The 20,181-nt window shown below is 44.0% G+C and overlaps 1 protein-coding gene across 1 annotated transcript in view; it reads right to left on the bottom strand.

Moving 5' to 3' along the window:
• COL1A2 (collagen type I alpha 2 chain) overlaps positions 1-17,479 on the bottom strand; it is a 42,124-nt gene extending 24,645 nt beyond the window's left edge. The window contains exons 1-17 of the mRNA XM_075082853.1: positions 17,287-17,479; positions 15,021-15,031; positions 14,389-14,406; positions 13,668-13,703; positions 12,007-12,090; positions 10,597-10,653; positions 8,327-8,371; positions 8,169-8,222; positions 7,787-7,840; positions 7,348-7,401; positions 6,762-6,815; positions 6,435-6,488; positions 4,717-4,761; positions 4,421-4,474; positions 4,265-4,309; positions 1,637-1,690; positions 34-132 (exon numbers count right to left, since the gene is read on the bottom strand). Coding sequence (XP_074938954.1) covers positions 34-132; positions 1,637-1,690; positions 4,265-4,309; positions 4,421-4,474; positions 4,717-4,761; positions 6,435-6,488; positions 6,762-6,815; positions 7,348-7,401; positions 7,787-7,840; positions 8,169-8,222; positions 8,327-8,371; positions 10,597-10,653; positions 12,007-12,090; positions 13,668-13,703; positions 14,389-14,406; positions 15,021-15,031; positions 17,287-17,356 — 888 coding nt within the window. The 5' untranslated portion in view covers positions 17,357-17,479. The remainder of the gene's footprint in view (positions 1-33; positions 133-1,636; positions 1,691-4,264; positions 4,310-4,420; positions 4,475-4,716; positions 4,762-6,434; positions 6,489-6,761; positions 6,816-7,347; positions 7,402-7,786; positions 7,841-8,168; positions 8,223-8,326; positions 8,372-10,596; positions 10,654-12,006; positions 12,091-13,667; positions 13,704-14,388; positions 14,407-15,020; positions 15,032-17,286) is intronic.
• Positions 17,480-20,181: the final 2,702 nt, after the last annotated feature.

Raw genomic sequence — 20,181 nt, 5'->3', positions numbered from 1 at the left:
CCATCCGACAATAAAGTCTGGCAAGCTACTCACTGGAGGGCCAACGGGGCCACTAGAGCCGGGAAGTCCAATCTCTCCTCTTGGACCAGCAGGACCAGTAGGACCAACGTTACCAGCAGGTCCGATTTCACCCTGTTTGAGAGAAGGATAGAGTCCTCTATCAGTGTACACAGTGTTAGGGCAATAGTGGAGTGATCCTAAATTAGCCTGACATTAAGAATACAACTCTCTCTCTCTCTCTCTCTCTATATATATATATATATTCCCACTTCAGGGGCCAGGAAATCAAGGAGCTGAGAGCTTTTATTTAATTTTAAAGGCACTGAAGCTGGGATGCCTAGCTGGGTTCCACTGAAGCTGATGGCTAACATGGGAACAGGTGCTCAGCATGTCTGAGAAGCTACATTATTGCCAAGGTTTACATAGAAGGTTGATCTAGAAAATCAGAATTATGATTCCAGTCTTATCTGCAGCCGTGTGCCTCCAGCATTGGCCTGAGATGCCTCACAGTGTATGAGACCTAACTGACCATTATCTTGCACCTTAAGATGCCATTTGCACTGATGCAAAATGCAAAACAGTGCCTGATCAGAGTGCTGTAGGACAGTATTCACAATGGAGTAAATTACAGGAATAAAGGTTTTTTTGTTTTACTCTCAGAAGCCTGTATTCACTAAGTCTACTACAAAAAACTATAATGACAACTTCTCTTCAGCAATTCTCTAAGCAGTCAGAGTTTACCCTGGACTCAGAAGCAATCTTCCCTTGAAATTACATGCTGTAACCACACTCACATCTGGATCAGAGAAGACTTCATGGATTCCTTTTGACAGGAATAACCAGAATAGGATCTCCATTTTTCCTCATCTTCCCTGCAGTTAATCTGAAGAGGTCTAGCAAACAATACTCTATTTTCTTCTAAAGGTGGATCAAGATAAGAGTTTTGTCTGTTGTGACATGGAGTTTGTGTACTTGTGTTAAGGCTGAAAAACTGTATCACACTACATATAAGTGTATGCAGCTCTGAGCTTCTTGGCAAATGGTCAGTGAAATTTGTAAATGCAGTATCCGGGACACTCTTGGCCAAAATCCTCTCTCCTTCCTTGGAGAAAGTAAAATTCAAAATAATGAGACCCTTACCCAGGTAAAAATGCTAAGATCTGAGCAATAAACTGAATCATTTAAGTTACAGTCTGCAAAAGCAAAATGGCACTGCCTTAAAACCTGTAAAGTTTAAATGCAATTTCTCCATTGCAGTTTCAGCAACTTAGGTTGGAAGGAGCCCAATACTCAACTGCAGCTTCTTGGTCCTCCACTACTTATGTAAAGTGATGCTTATTTATCATGATCCATGTCACCCTTCAAAGGTGTATACAACTGCACCACATCGGAAGCAGTAAAAAAAAAAAACGTTATATCTCTTCCTGAACCTGCCTAGTGTGAAATAACTGCTGTACTTTAAATTAGCATTCATACATGGTGTTCTCCAAATACTGTAGGGATTCATCCTCATCCTGATCTGTAACTGTACGAAAGCACTCCTATTTCAGAAAGGGCGTTATTTGCTACCTAATGATACTAGTTACTATATTTCATCTTCACTATGATATGTACTGGTAGAAGCAGATGTTCATACCTTAGCACCAGGAGCACCTGGGAAGCCTGGAGGACCAGCAGCACCAATAGGGCCCTAGGCAACGAGAGGGAAGCAGTTGTGTAAAGGTATTCAGTGATGACAGAAACATGCTTGCTGAAGTAAACAGGTAAAAAAAGGCACTTTTACTTAGACCCTTCCACACATTACCACCTCAGAATATCAGTTGCCTTTTGCAGCTCCAAACTGACAGATTTGGTTCACTACCAACAGTTAGGAGCAAGGTCAATGCTGAAAAACATTTGCAGTGCAGCTAAAAAAGTGTGAATTAAGCAATGATTGGTAAAACCTTGCCTTGAGGCCAAACACCTGAGAAAGAATAAACAAAGGATGAGCAGAGACAGCCATCTGCAAGGCAAGTTGTCTTGCTGTACAGTCCCACAATGAATGAAGGGGCGCACCTGTATCCTGCAAATGCAAGTCTTGGGTGGTTGTTTCAACACATTTACTGTGCAGGGGCAACTGTATGCTTTCACGCCAGTAGTCCTTCTGGACTATTGGTCACACACAAGAGCCCTGTGCTGATGACAGCATTTGTCCTTCTTCACACATGGGAAGAGGGTTGGTAAGACCTCTGCACCACTTTACAAGCCACTGCTTGGCACAACTTGCATTGAAGTCAGTAAGAATGTACTAGGAATTGGATCAGGCTTGACAGCAGTGGGGGGCAGGAGCTGATTCTAACACACAAAGGGATTAGAAGTCTTGATTTATACCCAGAGTATACATTTTGAGGCAGTCAACATGTGCAGCCCCCCTGCCCTTTCCTTAAGCTGTTGGGTTTTTTTACGTCAAAGGCAATGGCATATCAGCTTGAAGAGGGCTTTCTACTCATTCTACTATGTCTAGCTATTGCTGTGAGATTTGTAATGACGATGGGACAAGCTTGCTAATGTAGAGTACCCAGAAACCACAAGAGAAGATACAATGATGTCATTGCCTTTGTTATTGTTTGATGCATACAAATAAAAAGGGATAGTTTTTTTCTTCAGTTAATAATGAAACATCCAACTCATTCATAGCTACTGGGGATTGATATCTACTTTTATGTGAGCTAACATCTTTCTCGTTTATATATATTTTATATATATATTTTTATATATGTTAAAAACATTTTATAAATAAATCATATTTCTAAGTATAATAAATACTTATTACAAAACTGACTCACAAATCCAAGGAAATAAAATGGGTCAGCTGGTATAGCAAAGAGGAATTGGCTTCCAATATTCTATAACCTACTGTGTTTGTTAAAACTGGGTATGTGGAATTCTCACTGGTTTTGCATAAGCAAAGAAAAAAAGACAAAATTCCCTTTAAGATATGTATGAAAGTATAAACTTTCAGGATTTCCATTGCAGTGACTCTTTTTATACTTTAAATTCTAAATGGCAAGGAGAATAAAACATTTCTGTCTTAGTTTAAAAAAAAGGAGTGTTAAAAAGTGCTATGCAGAATGTTTACAGCATCATAACCTAAGTATGTGCAAAATACCTTTAGTCTGGCATAGGCACTGGGACTCAGTGCAACTCTCTGCGGCTACCCAGAGTAACACCTCTGCAGCCAGCAGCTCCAGAGTATTTTTCCTGTAGTAACTCAATTGCCTTCAAGATAGCTAAAATGTTTCAGTTCTGCTACAAAGTATAACATCAGATCTGAGCTATAAGGTCTGTATTTGACTGCTATTTAGATGCCCAATCACATATTTTTTTTGAATACCCCATATGGGAGAACTGAAGTGAAATCCACACCTGTGCTAACATTCTACTCTGTTAAAGCACGACAGATGTTTGCAGTGACAAGGAGCATTAAAATCAACTTTAGCAAAGTTAACAGAACCAAGTACGGCTTCATCATTGACTAAAATTTTGAAGGCAGGAAGGAAAAACTGCTCTGGGCTATTCGGGTTTGTTTTTTTTTTTTTTACAGCTTTGAAACTATACCCTTGTACACACAGTCAGTGGTATGGTGGTATGCTATGGCAACACTAACTCCTTTTAAATGGACAAATCTGCATTAGATTAGCACTCAGTAGAACCGTCATTGTTTGCCAGTCTGATCACAACAGTTGGATCTTAACTGGCCTTTCACACTAGCTCACATAACTCAGGGATCAGTGGTGAATGAAAAAGGTTAGCTCCTGTTAGTGAGACAGGACGATGTTGCAGGTGCAAAGCTGTGTCCTGGAGCACATATAATAGTTTCAGGATGTATATAATTACAGTCAACTGCAACACATGCATGGTATATATCTGTTAAAAGGTATAAAGCCTCTTTAGTTTTGGAATGAGAACCCATCTGTTAGACTGTTGGGAATGAGAATTCTGTTCATCGTGTGTTTCCCTATGAACCCACCAGTGCATATGAGAGAATATTTTGTTCCTTTGATACAGACGCGTTTAATATAAATCCTGAGGCTCCCAGGATATTGTCTGCAAAAGGTTTATGTTTTATTAATTCTTTTTGTGATGGTCTGATAAGCAACAAAGAACTGTGTTAAAAAAGTCCACGCAGTCAACTTCTTGGAAGCCCAATAAATCCTCTATAAACAGAAAAAGGGACACAAGGCATAATGGAACCGTATTGTCAAAGATCAAGACTGAAACTTACAGCAGGTCCGGTGGGGCCAGTGCTGCCATCACTTCCACGAGCACCCTGTAAGGAGAGAACATGATAAACAGAGTTTGAAAAGAGATTCAAAGATCAGAGAAAGCCACAGTAAGTGGCTCGTCATGATGACAAACAGACAGATGGGAAGCCACTTACAGCTGGTCCAGGGGCACCTACTCTTCCTCTTTCACCAGGGAGACCACGGGCACCCTGGAAGAGAAATGAAATTAATTCATTTATTCCTATTAACTGAACAAATATACACAGGTTTTTTTTCCTTCTCTGTCTGTATGAAGTGTGTTGCAAACAGGCAATTCTGTTCTAAATATTCACATGCTATTACATTACAGTATCTAGCTAGCTGGAGTGTCACTGATGACAAAAATTGACCAAAATGCTGACTGAATCATATTACCAGATTATCATTTTCTACAGCAGCAGTAAATACTTACAGGTTGTCCTGGGGTACCATTTTCACCAGGGGCACCAGGTTCTCCCTATGAAAAAGAAAGTTTGCAGGCTTGAGTTATTTCAAGGATGCTTTGGACAGGTAGCACAACACCATCTAGAGAGATATTCAGCTACTGGATCGTACTGTCTTTGCCTTCTGTAGCACTTGCACCACAGTATACAACAACAGCACATCAAGTCCTGAGGGTGCAGCGACTGTCGCTGTCCCTGCATACACTGGAACTTGGCCAGTTGGAATCCTCTTAGAAGAGGAGGGCCAGGGCGAGTCACTTCCCTTACCCATCTCGGCTTTCTTTACCCTCTTTCTTTATTCTGATATTTATTCTGTAGCACACATCTAAGAGACAGGGCCTGGATAGTCAACTACCAATTCAGATCAATCAGCAGCTGTTTTTTAGCTAGAGCAGAAACAGAATGATGCTTTCTTTTGCCTTAGATTAAGGTGACAAAGTTCCTGTCAAATGGCTGGACATCAGGATCTGCCTCAGGTATTTTTAATTTAAGACCAATAATACTGAGACATGAGCAACAGCCACCAGAACATGACTCCTCTCCCTGTAGTGTGAAGTGCTTTCAACAAGCCTGCAGTTGGTCTGGGCTGGTCTATAGTTACAAAATTTGTCCTACAGCACTTGTATCCTGTATATATCTGAATGCACCTGGTCTTAAATGCTGCAAACACAAGTTTTTGCCTTCATAACTCCTTTCAGCACAGTTATATCATGAGAGACTTTGATTTATTATGCTTGTGTTTTCCAGTCACATTAGCACTCTTACTAATAACTGTTCTTTCCTTTACTTAATTGCTTTAGCTGTTTTCAATCTCCAATAACTGGACAGACAGAACATTTGCTATCTCTTTACCAAACTTCTTCTGATGGTTAACAACTTGCGTGATATTGGAGAATGCTATGTTACAATTAATAACAGTATTAGCAAGTAGTGCTAAGCTCTTAGAAACAAGCAAGAGGGAGAATTAGTATTTGAGCTTTTCATTGTTATATTAAAAGTTCTTGAATAGAAATCTCCTGTGAATAAATCAACAGCATTAAAATTTCCTACAACCCTATGTTGCCATAATGTTTTTTTTAAGAACGCTACTATTAGGCACTGATGTGGAATGGGAGAACAGGAAACTAAGAGAGGAAGAGTTTGCTGGAGATGTTTCTAGACCATATTTTAAAATATCTTGTTAAGGATAGTGCACTAATCTGAAGAAGGTAAAAGGAAAAAGACTGTGAAGATCAAATGGCTTTAATTCAGAAGAGTACTGCATCTATCCAAATTTTTAGCAAAAAGCTTTACACTAGAGCATGCGTTTCACACAGCAGAATTTTGTAGAAAAATTAGATGTTTCATTTTAGTGTGCTTTAAAAAAAAACTCCAAAATGCAAAATACAATCCATAGAAAAGTAGAGAGAGCAAAATCAGTCTTAAGTGCTGCTGAGTAGTCAATCATCAGGAGCCCAATTCTGCAACTCCTGCTGAAAGTATTAACTTGACTGAGGGCCCAAGAATAAGGCACGAGGGATGATTTCTCGTGTTAAGGTACATGTATTTGTCTTACATGGATCCACTGACTTCTAGACTATTGCAGCTGGGCGATGTTTAATGACAACATGGAAGATTGACTGAAGGGGACTTCATGTGTCTTTCGCTAGAAAGAGCTACATCCTATTTTTTAATATTTCATCTTTACCTTGATGCCAGGAGTCCCAGGCTGTCCCTTTTGACCATCCAGACCATTGTGTCCCTATATGGAGTAGAAAAATAAATATTAACATAGTTTTTCCCACAAATGGCTATACACAAACTTAGTCTTGTAAAGTAAATCCTTCTTTCCATACAAAATGATCTCCTAATATAAACTTATGATTTAAAAAACCCCACTCTTTCATATCAGGAGATATTAAAAACTTCAAAGAGGTTCACGCACTCTTAACTTTGAGGGGATTTCCAGGGTTTTTCAGCATGCTGAAGTGTTGTCAGTCTTAACTACTCAGGGAAAAAGCATGTATACACTCACCCTAATTCCCTTAAAGCCAGGCAGACCAGGAGTTCCAGGGAAACCACGAGCACCCTAAAAACACACAGTGCATGAATGATTGCCTCTCATATTACATACTGCAATTAAAAAGAAAGAAAAAGCATAAGTCTTTCAGTAAAATTAATGAGTAGATTTGGGCCGCGATCATTCAAGTGGGAATAGTCCATTCCCTAACCTCCCAGGACCAGACTTGTTCCAAGACTAATAGTAATCAACCTGATTTTCCAGTTCTGAATCTCAGAAATTTAATTAATTAACATGTGATAGCACAGCTGTTTTAGCTTTCTATGCCAAGGTGCCTGCTTACCTGCTCCTGTGTAACTCCTTACTATGTCACTTCTGTTACTAATTACACTAGCTTTACTTCATGGGGTGTGGGGGGTGGGGTGGGGACAACACAAAAAAACCCCATAACTATATGATATCCCTGAAGGTAAGAACTGAAATTGGATCAATGCATGTAGGGAATATTACTAGACTGTTAATGTGGTGCAATTCAGAAATGTTGTTAGGTTTCATTGATAAGAGAACTGTTTTGTATTGTACACAGTAGATTGCTACATACCTGAGGGCCAGCAACACCTCTCTCACCAGGTCTTCCAGGTTTGCCAGGGTGACCCTAAAAAATGCAGCAAAATGCATTATGAAGGAAAGCTCATTTTATAAAATAACAACATAAATTATTAAAAAATGGAAACGCATTGGCAAAGTTTCTCTTTTTCAATAAATACAGAGAGCTTGCTAACTTCAAGTTTCCCTCTTCTTATTCAGGAAGCTAAATAATGTATTTGGAGAGGTTTTGAAGTTATCCTTTTTCTGTACATTTCCAATATACAGCATCTCTTCTACAATAAAATAATTATTTCAGCGATTTATTTATTCTGTCCAATGTTATATAGCAATGTAAACATTATGGCCAATAGAATGCTTAGCTTAACAATTGCCTAATATTAGAGTTGAATCACAGACCCAAAAGAGATGAGGAACATTTAATAACCACTTACGTCTTCACCAGCCTTTCCTGGAGGACCAGGGGGACCACGAGGACCCTGTGGACCCTGTTAAAAATAGATTGAGGATTACTTAAAGCATCATTCTTCAGATAAGTCTTTTCACTGGTTTCTGACTTAAGTTGGGGCATAGCTGGAGCCTGAACTGAAGCAAGGTCCTTCCATCCTAACTGACTTTGCATTTTATGATTCCCATCTGAAGGAGTCTGAAATCAGAGTGTCCAGCTCTGTTTCTGTAACAGGATCAAGTAGGAATATCCAATTCAAACATTCAAGGTCATGCATATGGATAGGAGAAACGGGCTCAAGCATTACAAGCTTACTTTGGTGTCTATTTCTAATGCTAACAATGTCTGCATGTGAAACCTGTACTTACTGTTTGACCAGGTTCACCAGGCTCACCAGGAACGCCTTGAAAACCAGGAGGACCCTAAAAGAGGAGGGAGATTTTGTTAGTGTTTGGGCAAGCTGCTTTGTGATTTTACAGGTATGTCAATCTTAAATGGTAAGTAGGAGGGATGAGACTGTACTTACAGGGGGTCCAGATGCTCCGGGTGGGCCTCTAGGTCCCATTAAACCCTAGGGGAGAAAAACAAAATATTTTTTTAAAAAAATCACCATTATATAAATTCCTTTATAACACCAATTCCTGGTATTCCTAAAATATTGGTAAGCACTACAGTTTTCAGTGTGCAATGTCCAAATCAAGTTAGAGGAAGTTAAGAGATCTGCACGAATTTGCACAGGCAGTTCAAGTGCAAACAGATCTTCTAATGTCAATGAACCAGTGCAGAATCCAGTGACATTATCAGGAATGTACCATCGTGGCTGGGAACCTGGTGATTAGGCTTCTTAATCTATTCTGCGTTGTTAGCAAGTGCACTGGTTCATTCTTGTATGTACCCTCTCCCTTCCTGTGCATGAAATTCCAGAATTTAAAGATGAGGGTCATAACAACACATTAAAAAAGTTGTATTTTTGGGCCTGTCAATTTTATTGTGACCTTCAAGACGGGATGTTGGAGAAAAAGATCATTAAAAAGGTAGAGAGGTAAAAGGGAAAATAAAGGTATATAAATGGCAGTATTACCATGAACTATGAGGTTCACACATAATTTTTAAAGGAAAACAAACAACTCTTATGCATATCATGTATACATCTACTTCAAATAATGATCAACTTCTGTTCAAATATGTAATTATTTTCTCGTTTTGATTACATTTTTTTCACTTCACCTCCAAAATAAGTCACTAACATACTCTCCTCGACTGAATCTAGAATTTACATACATCTTTAAAAAAAGTGTCAAAAATCACTTTTAAAAATGAAATTTCCATAGATTACTACACTTCCTTAACAGTTGTCTTAAGCTTTATGAAGCAAGCAAACAACTTTGAACTGAAATTTAATTTAGTCTTCTATTGTCCAAACGGATGTTTTATGAGATGTTTCAACAGAAATCATTACGATTTTCATCATTGGTTTTAAAACTTTCTTGGGAAATCTTTCAGATTTTCTCATTACAAGATTACAATCATGTGCCAACTTTTCAATGGCTTATGTAGCTTTCCCATAAGACTGGATGCTTTTTATTAAGGGGAACAAATGCATATTAAATACAGGCATTTACTTATGAAGGCTAAATCAACCTTGTGGCTATAAAAATATGCAGTAATTCTAGGAAAAAATAACTGTTTCTGGACAGTCTGAATCGTACGTGCTGCATAAACCCTGTGAATGTCTTCACACATTATATTCCATAATTGGTTCTCCCTTCTTTTCTATCTTCCCAGTCTCTCACATTTTCTTTATAAAACTTAAAATTTCATCACAGTAGGTAGATTCTACTGCTGTTGCTGCCAGATGAACCCTAACGGACTCAAAAATTAAAACTTAGAAACTCTGACACGCCAAATAAATCCTGATCTACGTTTTCTGATTTATTGTCTGACACTGAGGGCAGAACTTGATTAAAGATACTCTTATTTTCCTATATTTAGTATCTAAATGGATGCTAAAATATTTTCAAAAATTTAATATTACACTATTTTCAGGAGTGGAAACAAGCTCTTGACCCAGAATAGTCCTGGGCAGCCTTCATCCCGCTGCTATCTGCTATTCTGCTATCTATGGACACTGAAAATAGCTGCTATCAGGAAGGTTAGAAATTCATGTGGAGAGGCAACAGACTCCTTAAATGTCCATTTGGACATAGTATAAAGTGACTGATAAAGACTCCTCCTCAGAAGAGCCTTGTGGTAGCAAGCACTAACATTCAGTTGTTGAGAACCAAAGGTTATGGCCAATTTCCTACCAAACCTGTGCAGTCCAAGAATATCAGTTGTACAGCCGTGGGAGAAAAATGGTCACCAACTGGAGCTGAGATACTGAGTTACTTTCTAGACCTACATCTGCTTTAGAGACCAGCTCTACAATCCATCTCATTCCTAAAACACAATCTTCTGTCTCAATATGAGTAAAGTGTCAAAGTACGTGTGTTACCTGAGATCAGGTTATGAGGTTCAGTGATTCATAAAGTGTGGTCACAGGCAGAATTAAAGCACAAGACCCAGTAGTGCTATATTCAAGTTAAATATACTGTCCCAGGACTATATTTCAAGTCCTAAGGCTATATTTCAAACACTTCACATTGTCCTACATCAGAGTTTACAGTCTGACTCAATACTTGATCAAAACACTAATTTTAAAACTATGCTTTACATTAATACAGCTGGATTAGACTCAAAAGAAAATACTAATCACATTGTCCATGCACGTTATCAAGTGCTGAATAATATACTTACCATAGGTCCTGGGCCAAAATCAGCTGCTTTAGATGGATCATATTGAGCAGCGAAGTTCTGTAGGTGATAAAAAGTTAGAAATTAAAAGATTAAAAATTTTACTTTAAAAAGTGTTGATAATTATCATTCTACATCTGTCACCTGACTTGCTATATTTGCTATATTAAAGCATCATACATAAAACTCAGTGAACATGACCCTATTATAAATACATTTCTATTCACTTTTTTCCAGAAAGACTTGATGTTACTAGGAAGGCCCTTTCACACAATGGCCTCAAATACCTACGCAGCAGTCATGGAGAGGTATTGCAATAGCGTGAGCTGAAAATTAAGAATGTAAACTCAGTGCTCATTTAAAAATGAAAACTTTCTTGAAACCCACAAATCATTCTGCCTAATTTCCAACCAGGGAAGTTATACACATTTTTTTACTGCATTGCTTAAGAAAAACTCATGTATCGGATGAGGTGGGCCCTTCAGCTTCAGAAAGATCTGAGAAGCATGCAGCCTTAGAAACACAGCACTGGATTTTTGATCTTTTATCAATATAAGTTTTGTAAGCAAATGTACATCTAGTTTTGTAAAGTACATTTTCCCTCCTCACTCAAATGGAAAAAAAGTTCTATACAACACAATTAAAAATCCTCTTCTTGCTTGTTTCGTTTTATTAGCATATCTAAAATAATAGAAATTAATGGAAGCAGTTTGGGTTTGCTAATAGGAAAATGAACTATTGCTGTTCATGGTGAAGGCAAAAAGAGTGTTCTTCCATGCAGGAGGATTTACTAAGCTTGTCAATACGACACTGTCTATGTCTTCATGCTCCCTGCGCAAGCCAATGTCAAGCAAAGAGTTAAAGCCAGCATTCTGCAAAGAATACATGATGGACACTTCTGCAGAAAGCGTGTATGCGACACAGTCCACTTTTGATCTGCAGAATGATAGAAATGAAAAATTCTAAAGGAAGATATTCTAAAATTCTAAAGGACTTTTAAGTACGGACTTTTAGCTCAGGGTAGTCTTCTTCAGCTTATTCCAATCCAGTTGCTGTCTCCTGAGACCAACCGCAAAATGCCGTTTCTTTGCCCCATCTGCTTAACAGCACAGGTTTCATTTAGTTGATTCCTAATCCATACACATTGTGGCTATATAAATTTAATGCGAATTAAGAGGGTTGATTTGCTCCTGTGCATAAGTCCCTGTTGAATGCAGAATCCAAATTTGCCACGGAAAATATACATCCCAAGGAGAGTTTCACTGGAACTGGGACCATCAGTTTCTTGCCGATCACAGGAGAACATTTCCTCTACTATCCAATGCAACATCAGTGTTCCGGCAGATATGCATTTAGTCTTAGTCACAAAGCACAGATTATCAGTGTCAGTAATAGAAAGTTTGGATGCCTTACTCCGCCAAGACCTGGAGGACCAGGGGGGCCTGGAGGACCTGGTAGACCATCTTCACCATCTCTGCCTGGTGGACCTGGTGGACCCTGGAGTCAAAAGAGGATTATAAGGTGAACATTAGAAGTGGTTAAAGGAAACCCTGAAGTGATAAATTCATTAACAAACAGGCTCCTACAGCACACACTACAGCAGTGCTATATATGCAGTTTCAATAAATGGCTAACTTTAGAAAATAAGCATAGCCTGAATTTACATTGCCTTGCCACACCCCAGATCAGATATTTACTGTATTTTCACATTTGAGAAGATTTATGGGGGCAATATTGGATCTCTGCCACCAAAGCATAATCTCTAAATTGGGAAGTTTAAGCAACCAAATTTTGGACCCATGAACCCCAAGTGAGCCATGTGCGAGCCATGTGGACCCACATAGCCTGTCAGATTCTGTTAGTGAGAGCATAAAATGTGACCAACTGAGGACTGGCAGAGGTCAGTCCTACTGCTATGAACTAACATAGATCCAGAGTAAGTCAAAGGCTCGTTTTTAATCAGTGTAGAGTATTTGCTGGTATAGTTGCAAATTCAATGGCAATAAAGCAGTGCTATTCTACAAATTTTTGATACTGTCACTCTGATACCACTGTCATAACTTCTTCTACAACAGTTTGAAATTACATGTGTTCAGTCCTGCAAGATTTGCCCTTACATTCTTTCATCCTCAGTGCACAAAGCTGGTCAAGTTTCGCCGTCGTGGCAATTTAGGTGAGATATTTCATTTGGTCTGTATTTTGGACCCAGTTCAGTGCTACATGAAACCCGTAATAAAAGTCTTCTGGATTTCTAAAGGAGCAAGATTAGGCTTGCTGCCTTCAAGACAAAGCATGTATCTCATTTCATTAAACAAATTTAGTTAGTGGTAGCCTAAAGCAAATAACCAGTTGACCATAGACATATGCTTTTCCTAATGGTTCCCATTATGTTTGTCGGCATATTATGACCTAAGAAACCTTCAAGAGCTGCTTATCAGTACTATGGCATTTTCATTTTCAGAAGATACAAAAAAAGACACGATAACTACAGATCAGAAAAGCAGATATCAGCAATATGAATGAACAGTACAATTAAATTATTGAACTGTCCTCATTTATGTTTACTTTTACAGTAGCCTTTAACAGTACAATATTCGCTTTGACTAATAGAAAGTAGAAGACAAATGCCTAGCTGCCAGAGAGAGCTTTTTCAAGCCATCGCTGGAAGCACAGATAATGAATGATCCTCGAAGCTAGCTTTAGCTATTCGGGTTTGATGTAGACAGCTTATCCATATACCATGTTGTTCAAAAACTACATCTTCATGTGCCAACTTTCCCTTCTGCATTTTCTGCACTATTTCCACTGTGAGTGGCTGGAAAAAAGTTTTTCAAACCATCACTTGGAGTGCTAGGCTGCCGTCTGAACTCAACCACACCTGCTCAGGCACAATGACCATAACTAGGCTGGTGAGGTATTGCTGTGGCAGAATTTGGTACACAGATAACTGGGTTTCTTGTACACACAAGATTCTACAGGTGCATTCATTTAATCTCACGTCAATGCCTAAACTTAGTTTTTTCCTACTGCTCTTCAAACATCACAAACAAATGAGCGTCAATCTAATTCCTTACCCTTTCTCCCCGCGGCCCTTTGTCTCCTCTAGGGCCCTGCTGGAAGAAAATAAAACTTGATGAGTTACTGTGGAAATTTTCCAGGATGATACAGGGAAACAGATACGTGAAAAATAATTAATGTGCGTGAAAAAGGGAAAGAAAACTGCACATACAGGTTCAATAGCTATTTTCCACAGATGAGATATTCTTTTTCCACAATAAGCTACTGGAAATAGATTAGTCACTGTCATTACTACGTCAGTTAAATGTATCACTGCACAGTCCACAGAAGTACTTGCAAAATTGGTTGTAGCCTCTACTGAATAACTGACTCTAATTTAACAGTAGTGGCTTTTAGAAATGAAATAGAATCTATTTAGCCTTTTAGACCTGTATTGATATTGCTGGACTGTTCAGTTCATGTAAATCTTTCCAAAGGAACTCTGCTTGAACACGAACACTACTTTGATGCAGTTTAGTTCTTGGTAGGTTTAATTCTGCTCTTGGGTAAAGCAGCTTAAATCCAATATTTTAATTTACCCTGGTGTTAAGATGTTGCATCCATTGTTCCCTTCTTTTTACTTCCTACTCATCTCAGTGCTACCGCTGTTCTCGGGGAACACTGGAAATAACAAATGTGGTAGGTTTTCCTTTCATCCAAAATTCAACAAAACATTAATCTGCCTAAGAATAGCTGATATCATCTCCATTTCCATGCAAGAAAAATAAAAATGCTTACCTTCCGCCCTGCAGGTGCCTGGAAAAAATAAAGAAGACAATTTAAAAAAATACAATTTCTTCCAATATTTTAAACTAAAATAAGGTACAAACTTAGACTCATCTTCTTACATAACTATAATTATTCTCAGCACAGTACATTTAAATGTGCCCTATGGTTTTAAATTACTATGAAGGCTAGGAGTTTATTATATAGCAAAGATACATGCACCTATATTAGAACATTCTGTTGAAGACTGACAATTTTATACCTATTTCAGTCTACAAAACTGGCATAAAAAAGTCACACCTGAGTTCTTTCATAATCCTTCTGTGCAATGACATTTAGACTGGAAGACTGGCTTTAAAGTACAGTTGTCTCCAATCCAAACTGCCAGGTATAACGTCCAAACACCACTGCTCCGTTACTTTCTCCTCATGGTCTTTACACCTATGAAGGCAGTCCCTTAAAAAGGCCGTCCCACTTGAGAAATTGGGGTGGGTACCTTTCCAGGCAGTCCCTTCAGGATTTAATTGGTATCTTTGCATGACCATCTTGGGAGTTAACAGTAAATAATACTGCCATGAAAAAGAAGTCTAGCCTCTTAATGGAAGTTGAGTGTTACGTATTAGAGAAAAAACAGTTATACTGACCTCACTCACATCTGGAAAAAGAAAGGAAAGAAAAAGAGGAGATCATTAGAGTGTGGACTCAGTTATTTTACAAGTTTTACATTTCAAAGCTTTTAAATCAAAATGCAATTTTGTTAATTTTCTTTATGTAAGAAACATTTTCTTTATATAATTTCTTACTTTTAAGGTATTTATCTTAAACTATAAAGACTCACAGGTGAGACTGCTATGTATTTCAAATTCAAAACAGACTTGCTGATGAAATTGAAACAAGTAATATGGTTCATACACTAAAAAGGCAGGTATCTCCTACAAGCCTGCTCTAAATATGCTTAAACATATCTCCACAGAAAAAATGCACACATATATTTTCACGTGTGTGCGTGTGCAACAGATGAACAAACACAGGCTGACGCATGTGAAGATATTAAATTGTAGAAGTAATGTTAAATTTCAATATAAATAGCCCTATCTCACTTTTTATGGGGAATGGTTCTACCCAAACATAACTATTTCCTCAGTTTCCTGTAAAATGTCATAGTGTGTATGTACCAGAGAACAGTCTGAAGCTATTAAATACCAAATAGCAAATAACTTTCCAGATGTTATTTACTACTAAGTACACTCTTGTTAATTAGCTGGAGATACACATTTTCAGAACTCTGTTTCTGAATCTCAAGCAATTAAAATCTATTTTGGCTGAAACTTACCGTGGTAAAAACGAACAGCAATTTGATGTTATCACTAACAGACAAGTTACTGGGGATTTTTCCACAAAGTGTCACTTTGGCAACGTATGATCACACCAAATTGAGACGGTTCTGAATTTAGTGCCCAGCACAAAGGTAACAAGGGTGAAATGCCGAACGCTTTAAAGCACTGAAATACCACGGCAGAACACCGGTTGCCTATACTAACTCGACATAAAATTAAAAACATCACTGCCCCCAGGTGACGGTGACACTGGCGGCCGCACTACCTTACCTCGGGGAAGGCGGGGGCGGTCGGTACGGCGGGATCCCCACACGCACCGCTCCGCCCCCGCAGCCTTTGCCAAGGCGCTGCTACCCCTGCCCGTCACCGGGGGGGGGGGGATGGGTGGGGTGGGGGGGTGGTGAGTGTCCCCCTCGGGCTTCCTCCGGGCCACGGCCACCCCGCCGCACACGGGCACCCCACGCCTCGCGGCGGCCCGGCGGCGCGGGGGGCACCGAGCGCCAGGAGCGGGCAGCGCACGGCTGCTCCCCGGCCTAGGAACGCGGCCAAGCCCCAGGGCAAAGCCACCCGTGCAGAGGAACGGCGGCGAGGGGCTATCGGGGGGCTTCACGGGGTGCTGCCCGGCAGGGAGGCGGGGGGAAGGCTCCGCTTCTCCCCCGGCCAAGTGCGTGGGGCGCGTTTCTCTCCCCCCGCGGCGTGTGTGCGGCGAGCTGCGCTTCTCCGCCAGGAGGGGGGAGACTGAACCCCCTTCCCCGCGAGTGGCGGAGAGCCGCGCTGCACCCTCGGGGAGCCCCGTTCCCTTTTCGCACTGGAGCTATGCAATATCCCTTCCCTCCCTCCCTCCTACTGCCTGCCTCGTACGGCCTCTCCCTCTCCGGAGAGCCCCGGGAAGGCGGGCTCCGTGTGCGGGGAACCGCCGACAGCTCTCCCGCGCCGCGCCGGGCCGGGCCGGGCCGCGCCGGGCGGGGGGCGCTCCGCAGCACGGCGGGCCGCAGCGGCACCGCTCCGCCTCCAGGGGGCGCCGCCGTGCGCGGCGGGGCGCGCCGGGGTGGGCGAGCTATGGCGGGGGGTCCCGCACGGCGCTGGCCGCCCCCCGCACGCCCTCTCCGCGGAGGGAAGGGGCAAGCCGCCGCTCTCCCGCTCCGCCCGGCTCCGCCGCTTCGGAAAGCGCGGCTGCAGCCTCACAGAAGCGCCGTCTGGGCGCAGCCTGGGTTGTTCCGCTCGCCGTAAACACTCTCCTCCTTGCCCTTAAGCATCCGCGCTTGAATCAGGGCTTTGCATTCTCCTTTGGATACGAACCCGCCTCTCTTTTTTCTTTGGGGGGGGGGGGATATCACTGGCCTTTTGCCATCCTTTTCTACTTCTGATTAAAAAAAAAAAAAAAGAAAAGCAAAAGAAGCTACGTTCTGATCTGGGACGGAGGTGGCAGATTTATGAGATGGTCTCTCTAACTTGGGAAGCTGTAGCTCCCCGCAGGCTACCATCCGTGGGGAAGACGTCTGGAGAGAGCGCAGAGAGTAGGAGAGCCACCCCCTGCCACCACCCATGCCAGAAACAAGCTGAAAGCACTTACGTTGGCCTGTCGCTAGGTATGAAGTTACTGCAAGCAGCAACAAAATCCGTGTATCCACAAAGCTGAGCATGTCTAGTTGCAAGACATGCAGACTCCTTGTGGTGCAGAGTCCCTGGTCGGTGGTTAGCTATTACCTATGGGACGCAGGCATACAGTCTTGAGGAGTAACTCCAACCTTAGCAGAAACCTGCTGCCCGGGATGCTAAATTAATCAAGCTCCGGTCCGCCCTATTTATACCGCAGGAGGGTCCCGGGGCCGCGAGCCGCCGGCGTCGGCGCAGCCAATGGGCGCGCGGCGGCGGCGGGGCCCGCGCGGCTCCCAGGCCGTCACGTGCCCCGTGTCTCCGGCCCGCCGCGGCAGCCTTGGCAGCGGCGGCGGCGCGGGGCGGGGGGGGGCGGGGGGGGGCGGCGGCGGCGTTAAATTGGTTCCATGCTTTGAGGACGTGGACACTTTGAGGCTTTCGGAAGGAAAAACTGACTCGTCGCCTGATTTTTTTTTTAATTTTCTTTCCTTTTTTTTTTTTTTTCTTTTTCAGACATCCCCCGCCCCTCGCCCTGGTTATCTGGGGTTGCGCGGCCGGCAGCCTCGCCGGGCGGCCGGCTGGCAGCGGCCGGGAGGGCGCTCCGAGGGCTCTCAAAGCAGGAGCTGTCCAGGGCCTGCGGAGCCTCCCGCCCCGCCGGGACCGTAGCGGGGAAGCGGCCGGGGGAGGCGGGGGGAGGCTGGGTGTCCCCGCCGTCCCACCGCAGCCGAGGGCAAAAGGCGACGCTGCCCCTCGCCCAGGGTCCCGCGGCGCCCGGCGCCTCCCGCACGGGGTGCGGGCAGCCCCATCACCCCGGTCCCTCGCCCGTCGCGTTTCCCCGCCCGCAGCCGGGGCCCGTGCCCGGCTCCCCGCGGGAGGCGGCGACAGCCCCGTCGGGCCGCTCGCAGCCCGCCGCGGCAGAGCCCGTTCGCGTCCCGGCCGATTGCTCTCCCCGCGAGTTTCTGCTCTCGGCTTCGCGGCCGCTGGGGCAGTGTGCGCGTGTGAGGGGGGAGCCTGGCGTGTCCCGGCCGTCCCGAGCACTCCCCGCCTCCCGGCCCGTTACACAGAGCCCCGCGGCGGCTCCCCTCCGGCGCGGGAAGGAGGATGGGCTTTTCCCCCAGCTGAGGGGAAAGCTGGCCGGGCTGCTTGCCACGTCTGCCCGGCTTCTCCCTTCTCGGGGCGGGGGGAGAAGGGGGGCGCTGACCGCCCCACGGGAGGCCGAGGGGGCTGAGAGGAGGCGCCGGCGCCGCACCGTGCCTCCGAGGACCGGCAGTGACAGGCCGCCCCTCACGGCGGGCAGCGGGGCCCCATCCTCCCACCCCGGGCGCCTTTGCCCGAGGGGCTGGGGTCGGGGGCCGCAGTCACTTGGGGTCGCCCATCTCGGGCCCGCCGGCCTCCGGCCCGCGGCGGCGGAGGGGAGCTGACGTGGTCCCGCCGGCCGGGCCAAGCGGCGGCCGCGGCACGCCCGCCTCCCCGCCCAGGGGCTCCGAGGAGGAGGCAGGCAGCCGGCCCCCTCCCGGGCCCCCGCTGCTCGCTGACGGGAGTCCCGGGCAGAGGTAACGGCGAAGCCAAATGGGAGCCCCGCCTCAGACCAGGCCCCCCCTCTCCGGGGCGGAAGGGGCGAGGAGGGCGCCGCGGGACGCGGTGCTCGCTCCCCTTCCCTCCCCCGGCCCCCGGCCGTGCGGGTCGCCGAGCGGGCGGGTCCCGCTGAGGCACAGCGGCGAGCGGCAGCCGGCCGCCGCGCTGGCGGGGACTCGCGGCGAGGCGAGCGGGAGGACTCGGGTGGGCCTCCCGCCCACCCCCGCAGCCTGTCTTGGCGGGGTGCAGGGGGTGTGTCCAGCCCTTGTAAGCTGCCCCCGGGGGGACGTGTACGGAACGGATGGGAAGGATGGGACATGGGTGTCCCTCTGAGGGAGGGCCCCACAGCAGTTGTGTCCCAAGGGGCATTGCCAGCGCCGGGCACTGCCGAAAGCAGCGGTCCTGTGCCACGCTTCCACGCGTGTCAGCGAGAGCCCGCCGTACCCAGGCGGAGCAGCCTGCCTGAAGCCGCCTCCACGTACGCGACATTCCCGTGCTATCCAGAGTGCCGATGAAATGGATAACGTGCATGACGGGGCACAGAATTAAACCGCATGTGGAATTAAGCCTGGAGTTTGGCTAGAAAAAGTACCATCAGCGTAAGTCAAAGGTGATCCAGCAAAATAGTCTGACCACAAAACAGGAGCCCAATAGATGTTGATATACTGAAGCATTGTAATAACAGTGTATGGCATAAAGAGCCCTAAATACTCTTTCAGGTTGTATCTTTCATGTGAACTGTATCAATTTAAATCAAGTAGGACTTAAAATTAACCCAGGCAGCAAAGTTAACTGAACCACTTTAAAGTTTATACCAGCATAAATATACAATAGCTCACTGACCTCCAAACAAGTTGAAATAATGATTGAATGAGACCCAAAGCACTGAGGCTCAAGTCCCAGTATTTCCTGACACCTTCACTTCCAGTGAATAGTGTTTTGTTTTTTAAACTTGTCCCTGGAAATCAATCATTTGGCTCTATATGTCAGATGAATTTTGACTCTGCTGCATCAGGAGAACATTTTTTTGCCTACTTATAATAGTAATTTGACTCTTTTGAGACAAAATTTGGTGTAATTGCATATATATAATGTCAGACAAATATTGATTGCCTACTTTTATGCACATTTTCAAGACGTGATAGCCCTTTTCTATTAATGGAATACTCCAATGGTGCAAGGATGTGGACACATGTACCCTGACCAAACCAAACTAAACCACCACTCCCCTCCATTCTACCCATGAAGTTTCACACAGGAAAAACAAGCCTCCACCCTAAAGAAGGGAAACCCCCCT

The sequence above is a fragment of the Phalacrocorax aristotelis genome, chromosome 2 (assembly GCF_949628215.1).
Source record: "Phalacrocorax aristotelis chromosome 2, bGulAri2.1, whole genome shotgun sequence".
Lineage (NCBI taxonomy): Eukaryota > Metazoa > Chordata > Aves > Suliformes > Phalacrocoracidae > Phalacrocorax > Phalacrocorax aristotelis.
This window is presented reverse-complemented; position numbering and strand designations above follow the sequence as displayed.